The 7,946-nt window shown below is 36.6% G+C and overlaps 1 protein-coding gene across 1 annotated transcript; it reads left to right on the forward strand.

Moving 5' to 3' along the window:
• The first annotated feature begins 4,792 nt into the window (after nucleotides 1-4,792).
• Nucleotides 4,793-7,612, forward strand: LOC109206774 (protein SHI RELATED SEQUENCE 1-like). Its single transcript, XM_019369635.1, has 3 exons — nucleotides 4,793-5,078; nucleotides 5,624-5,971; nucleotides 7,191-7,612. Exons 1-3 carry the CDS (start codon nucleotides 4,793-4,795, stop codon nucleotides 7,610-7,612), a joined length of 1,056 nt encoding a protein of 351 aa, XP_019225180.1.
• The last annotated feature ends 334 nt before the right edge of the window (nucleotides 7,613-7,946 follow it).

Raw genomic sequence — 7,946 nt, forward strand, 5'->3', positions numbered from 1 at the left:
AACGAAAAAAAAAGATTGGACTTTTCCCGACGATGGATATCCTAGAAAATTTTCTTGAGGGATTTAAGTCTAAAGAAAAAAAAAGATTTTTGTGTAGGTAGTGTAGTAATTCCCCATTGGTTTTTCTTTGTGTCGCGGTTCTTTTCCAAGAGTTTTGTTTGAACCGGGTGTAGTTAGTTTAATTTTTTTAGGAGTAGGAGCTAGTGTGAGATGAATTGAATTGCAGCGATATCCTTGACTTTGTTATGCCTTGAGAATAGCGAGTACTTTGGTTGTGACGCTTAGGCTCAGTTTTTGACTCTCATAGAAGTACCTTAAATCGTATGATCATAAATTTGCTTAACTGCTTTGACTAGAGTGTCTTGATGAATCCAATCCTGAATGAGTTATGTGTCATGTGGTGTGAGGTTTGTGTATTATTCTGTGCATTGCATTTGATGTCTAGAACTTACCCCGTGTGTTTGCAAAGCGAAATAGTAATTTTGTTCAGTCTTGGAAGTGATATAGGCGTTTCTTTGTTGAACCAGATATGTATATTTTACTCGCCTAATTGTTATGTATCGTAGTTAACCCCTTTGAGCCTGTAATCCTGTTTCTTTGGCAACCACATTACAAGCCTTACCCATTTGTTTGAATTAACCATCTATTTGAACCATTGTAACCTCTCATGAGCACTTGAATTGTTTATGAATTGTGTAAAAGTTAAAGTGTGGGGTGGCTGGTTTGGCTTTTGAGTGGAACTAATGAAATAAGGAGAAAGGAGCACTGTTTCGAACAAGTAAGAGCCACTTGAATTGGAAAAAAAATAGTTGTATTGCTGTGAAAAAAAAAAGTATTCCTTGATAAGTGGTGACTCTTTATGTAATTGTGCTTAAAGAAGTATGGGGTAATATACATTGAGGTGAAGGTTGAGTCTGGTTTGACATAAGTATGTGGTTTGAATGTTAAAGTATATGTTTTAAAGTGCTTAGGGAGGTGTATCACTCTTATATCTAAATGTATCCTACCCGTCCCGCAGCCTACATTACAACCAAATAAAGTCCTACTTGATCCTAGACTGAATGAGCTCGATTAGTAGAGTAGTACACTACGGGGCAAGCCTATGGTTCTCTTTTGTGGAATGAATATTATTTCTGAGAGTGAGTGAATTCTTTCTATCTTGAGTTCCTAAGTGTTCTTAAATTTTATTGTGTGGAACTACTCTCTTTTGTTGTGTGTGGATTGCTTTGATTTGTCCCATCTCGATATGACAGGATCCACCAGAGATTTACCACCATAAACTAAGCTTGGACCCGAAATTCCGTCCCGTGAAGCAAAAAAGAAGGACCAATTCGAAGTCAAACACGCTTTCCTCAAAGACGAGGTAACCAAACTTCTCAAAATAGGGTCCATCCGGGAAGTAAAATATCCCGAAGTTAGCACATGTAGTAGTAGTCCCTAAGAAGGGAAACAAACTTAGAATGTGTGTAGATTACAAAGACCTAAATAAAGCATGCCCCAAAGATTCTTTTCCTTTGCCTAATATCGATCGCACTTGATTCATGAAGGAAAGAAAATGCCAGTGACCTCTATGTTATAGTAAGTGGGTGAGTTGTGAATAATGTGTGTACTTGTGAGTCAAATCTTGAGGTGAAGATGTTACGCTTTTGTGTTTAGTTTAATTATAATCTTGGTGTGAGAGTTAGGAGAATTGTTTAAAAAAAGGTCGTGTCTATATAAAGTGTAGTTTGTGATGCTCGAGGACGAGCAATGGTAAGTGTGGGGTGTTGATGTGAGGCTAGAAACTCATGTTTTAGCCGTAGTATTACATTCCAATTACTGCATTTCTACGTGTGCTTAAGCTCAAATGATATTGAATTACACTTAGTACGTGTTCTTATGCCTTGCGGAAGTCATCCCGAGTTCAAAAGTTAATTTGGAGCTAAATCGATCAATTTGGAGTCTGAAGTCTGAGTAAAGCCCAATGCATTAAGCCGGGATCGTGTTCGGAGATCGTGTACCAAGTCTTGATGTCAAAAGAAGAGAAAAATTTCACTCTGAGAAATTTGCACTACTGCGCCGCACTGTGCACCGCAATAGTGCAAAATTCACAACAGGCGTCAGAAATCAAGTCTCTGAAGTTTCCCACTACGCGCCCGCTCTGTGCGACGCAGCGTGCAGCGCGGGCTGTACAAAATTCGCAGAGCTAAGTCCTAATTCGCGCAGGAAGGGTGTTCGTCTGGGCCCGACCCTACTTGGTATACAATACATGTAAAAACGTTATTTTGTGGACTCTGGACACACTTTAGACCTAGGAAGAGCACAGAGCCGTCGTGGAGGTCGGAGATTTGACCTAAGGAGGCAAGAACACACTAGGAGCAAGGCGGAGAATTCTTCTACGAGTTTTTCACTTCCTTCTTCCTATTTTCATTATTGGTTATGAATTCTAGTATATGTATGTTATGCATATATTATGAATATCTAATTTGTTATCTAGGGTTTTGATGGAACCTTTTGTAGGATAAATTCTTGTTATGTTTTTATATAATTGAGCCGTAGTATTTTCTCTATTTGTTCAACTATATTATTCTTGTGGTTGATTGAAGGCCCTCAATTAGTTGTGCCTATTTAGTATGTATTACTCGGGAGAGAGTGCATATTTAGGTAGTTGTTGAACAACATCACTCCCGAGGTATGTGAGAAATCAATAACCAAGGGTTTAAAAGTGGGATTAGGGATAACGAAACCTTGGGTGCGATCTAAGTGAGCTGTAATTAAAGCCAGCTAGCGTAACTCGGGACAGTATGTCTAGTAAATTGTCGTAATTACTCGGGAGAGAATTACAACACGCAGAGCGCTCATGATCGGTAGAGAATACTTAGGCGAAATTATAGAAGACATAGCGGGAAGGATTCCGACAATTGGGGAAATCATAACTCTAGACCTCCTTAATCTTTTCTCCAACTCGTAGTATCTTTAGTTGTTAACCTACTAATTTAATAATTTAGTTTATTAGATATAAGAATCTTAATATTTATAACTTAGGAATTGTTCGAGCTTGTTTTCTTAGCAATACTGAACAATTGTAGCTAAGCCTTAGTTCTCTGTGGGATTTGACTCCGGACTTGTAAATCGGATTATATTTGCAACGAACGCTTAGTCCTTTTTATAAGGCATAGTTGGGCGTGATCAAGTACTGATGCAGATTGCTTAACATGTTTTTGTGATGCAGATTGGGCGAGTTGTCCAAATACAAGGAGGCCTATAACTGGATACTTAGTCAAATTTGGCAATTCACTTATCTCATGGAAGTCCAAGAAGCAACATACAATGTCAAGAAGCTTTGCAGTATCGAAGCCTAGCAGCTGTGACAGCAGAAGTAGTTTGGTTATTGGGACTGTTTGCTGAACTTGGAGTGCCCATCAAGCAGCCTGTAGAAGTCTATTGTGATAGCAAAGCTGCTCTTCAGATTGCAGCTAATCCTATCTTTTATGAACGTACCAAACATATTGAAATCGATTGTCATTTTGTACGCGACAAGATTAAACAAGGAGTGCTTCGCACGCAGTTTGTGGGGACTAAAGATCAGCTAGCTGATCTTCTTACCAAAAGCCTTGGACAATCACAACATGCATTTTTACTAGGCAAGCTTGGAGTGCTCAATATTTTGCACCCTCCAGCTTGAGAGGGAGTGTGAACTACTATACAGTTAGAGCTGATTGTAGTTAGTGTTAATTGTAGGTAGTCTGTAGTCTGTATGCTAGCATAGTTAGTCAGCAGATTAGTTAGTTGGTTATATGTGGGGCCCAGTAGTTAAGTGGTGGGGGGCTAAGCTAATACATGTATATAATGTATATCATTTCCATTTTACATAATACGATTTCATTTTCTCTGAACTACCAATACCTTCTTCTCTCTCGAGTTCATCTTCCCTATCTCAGATCCAATCTCAATTGCTTGTGTGAATCTGGAGATTAAGCTCAAATTCACCGAGCTCACATATATAAAACAATTTGGTTATACCTTTTGTTTCCCGCAGAAAATAATACCTTATGTGAAATAAGAATATCGAATTAGTAATATATGGATAAAAGAAAAAAATAACAAAAATACTCTCGCATTCTTTAAATTTATTTCTTTGTTTACCTTGAAAATATCAAACGCAAAATAATTCACACTCTATAATTATTGCATTACTAATTTTTACATTATATTTTTTGTTTTGCTAATTCTTACATTATTAATTTAATTCTTATATTATAATTTTTGCATTAATTGTTGCATGTAAGACTTGATTTAGCGTCACCGTAGTAGTAGAGAGAGGACTTATGAAGTTTTATTTTTGGCCATGGCGGCGTTTGCAGAGCTGCAATATATATAATTCTACCTTTATTTTAATGTTTCCAACACAAGCCACAACATAGAAACATAAGGAAAGTAAAGATCCCTCCCTCATTTCCTCTTCGATTAATCTCTATCCTCAAAAATCTTCAATACTTTGTCTCTCCAAGAAATTAAAAAGAGCTGCACCTTTTTAATTATCTTCACAAAAGTTGCAGCTACTAAATACTCCTTTTTATTTTCCAGCCTCTAAATTTATTCATCACTTTCACACGCTCATATGTAGCAGTACAGAAAAGAAGTGTACTTTTTCATTTCTAATTTTATAAAGACATTTTCTAAAGAAGAAAATCCCACAGAAATCTAAAGGGTACAAACATCATTATTGGGTTATAATTAAGCTGCCAGTGATCGTGCATTTCTGCTATGAATTGTCATGAGTCGCAATTAAAGGATTAAAGCTGGTGGCAAAATGGCTAATTTTTTTTCACTAGACGGAGGAGGAAGTAGCAGCCAAAATCAACAACAAGAAATCAGCGCAGAGAGTTGGTTCTTGTACAGAAATGATCATAATCAAGAAATGCCCACTTACAAAGGCTTCGAGTTATGGCAAAGTACAACTCCTCAGCATCAACCCGAACAACAACAACAACAACAACACCAATTCCGTCACCCAATTTATCCTTTGCAAGATCTTTATTCCACTGCTGTTGGATTAGGTGTCGGGCCCAGCCAAAGTGGCTTTGACATATTTGCAGGTCAGATGATCAGATGCGGATTCAAAATTTAAACTTGGGAATATTCAATTTTTAAAATAACCATACTTCAAAATTGTGTTACAAATTTAATATTCTTTAAAATTATATTATTCTTATGTAAACTTATATTCCACGTAGAGGTAGATCTATAATTTAAATTTGAGGGGCTCAATATTTTAGCTATCATTACAGAGTCATTGCACTTTACCAATTATGGGTTAAAAATTTAGGGTTTTTTGTGAAATTTTAGTGATATTTTTATATTTGTATCTTGCTCCAATGGCGAAGCTACTCTTTTGGAAAATTACACAATATAGATAGATTGATTTTTTTAATTATTATACGCTAAATTCCCTTGAATTCTTCTTGTATTTACTTTTTTATATTTTGATACTCCTTACTGAAAATTTTAGCTTGACTTGTTCTACGTAAAAAATTAAGTATTAGGTTAAGTTGAACCTGGTAGGATATACTGCATTACTTTATGTCGAAAATATTAGATTCAGTTGAATCCATTTCTGAAAGGCCGCATCCGTTTTTCGCAGGCGATCAAGAGGCATCAAGATCAGGGTTTGTGATGATGAGGAGTGGAGGAGGTGGAATTAGCTGCCAAGATTGTGGGAACCAAGCTAAGAAAGATTGTCAACACATGAGATGTAGGACTTGCTGCAAGAGTAGAGGGTTTCAGTGCCAAACTCATGTCAAAAGCACTTGGGTTCCAGCCGCTAAACGTAGAGAAAGGCAACAACAACTTTCTGCTCTGCAGCAGCAGCGACAGGAACGACATGATCAGTTACACTTGGATCATAACAATAATAATAAGTCCAAAAGGCAAAGAGAGGATCCAAGTGCTTCCTCTCTTGTTTGTACTCGTTTGCCTTCAAATACTAATGGTAAAATTCCTATTCCCTCTTTTTTAACTTTATATTTCTAAATTTTGCTAATGAGATAGATTTATATCACAGAAATTTTATAACGTACATATTTTAGGCTTATCTTTTCTTCGTAAATTTTGTGTCCAGTCAAACAAGTTCCTATGAATTCGAATTGAGGGAGTATCTTTCTTCCTTTGTTTGTACACAGAAAAAACATAGAATCTCGAGATTCATCATGTAAAGGAGCTAAGGTTGCTTGCCTAAAAGAATTCAACATAAAGTAGGTCTAGAAAGAGAAGCCCATAACCATAGCATTTGATGAAAGTCAAGAGAAACGCTACTATTGTAGCAGTAGTAAAATCGTCAGCTTTTCCTTCTTATAGCTCGTTGTCATTCTTTTCTCATCACATTTTTTTTTGGAGTTTTCCTGACATAAGATTGACAAAGAATAGGCTATTATATATCTCCATTCTTCCCGTTTCTCTCTCGTTGCATTGGTATCTATGTATGCACACTCTCTTTTCTCTAGACCTACATAAATTTATCTCGAGCCCTCCAATTTATGTATGATAATTCGCTGTATCCATTGTTGATTAATATTAGTATATACTAGTATGTTACATTCAGTGGTAGAGCTAGCTTGAAGAAAGGGGATTGGAACAGAGGCGGAGCTAGGATTTGAAGCTAAGGGGTTCAAGGTTTTTGCTTTTTTAAGTTATTGGGTTCTAAATTAATAATTTATACATTTTTAATGAATTTCTTTGAACAAATACAAGATGCAGACTAAAGTTACTGGGTTCGCCGAACCCGTAGCGTGCATGGTAGCTCCGCCCCTGGATTGAAACCCCTTCATTGAAAATCATACCGTGTAAATCGGCAAAAATTATATATATATATATATATATATATATATATATATATATATATATATATATATATATATATATATATATATAAAAGCTGTTGAATTCTCGAGACATATGAAAAATTGTTGGTGCAGTGGCAAAGAGGGTTTAAAAATTATTTTTGGTCACAAATTCAAATCTTAGGTGTGATACTTTTAAATCCCCTTTATATGAGTTGTACATGCATGTTGTACTATTTTTATCAAGTTACTATTGATTAATGCTGGCCATAAGGCATTTTTACTTGTGATGATTGTTTCAATGATCTACTTTTGTAAATATTTTTTACGTGGAACATATATAATTTAAATGTAGCTTGTTTGAGTTTATAGGGTTAGAAGTGGGAAATTTTCCAGCAAAAGTAAGTTCAGCTGCTGTATTTCAGTGCATCCAAATGAGCTCAATTGAGGATGCTGCGGATCAGTTAGCATACCAGGCGGCTGTGAATATTGGGGGCCATGTGTTCAAAGGAATTCTATATGATCAAGGTCCTGAAAGTGAGTATAATAATAATATGGCTGCCGCCGGTGATACTTCTTCTGGTGGTGGAAGTGGTAGTGCTGGAGTTCCACACCACCATAACTCCGCTGCCACCGCCATCATCGCAAGCGGCGGTGCTACAGCGGCAGCGGCAGCGGCAGCGGCAGCGGCAGCGGAGGCCTCAAATTTTCTTGACCCTTCTTTATTTCCAGCTCCCCTTAGTACATTCATGTCAGCTGGTACGCAATTCTTTCCACATCCCAGATCTCCTTGATAAAATATAAAAAAGAGTCTCATGACCGAATTGACATTGACTTTTTTTACTGTACTAATGTGACACAACTATGTTAGTTGTAGTTAGAGGCCGCTTCAGAATTTGAATGTTATTGGTTCGTGTTCATATTCACCTCAAACCATTTGATTTAGTGGATTCAAATTCTATTATGTTAGCACATGTTAGCACATGTATTATGTTAGAACAATGACCAGGGGCGGCCTGGCAAATTTTGTGGCCTAAAGCCAAACTTTACGAGGGGCCTTGATTTTTTAATTTTTTTTTTTTTGTTATTTATTTGAAGTCTATCTTATAATCAATAACTCCTAATAAG

Source organism: Nicotiana attenuata, unplaced genomic scaffold (assembly GCF_001879085.1).
Source record: "Nicotiana attenuata strain UT unplaced genomic scaffold, NIATTr2, whole genome shotgun sequence".
Lineage (NCBI taxonomy): Eukaryota > Viridiplantae > Streptophyta > Magnoliopsida > Solanales > Solanaceae > Nicotiana > Nicotiana attenuata.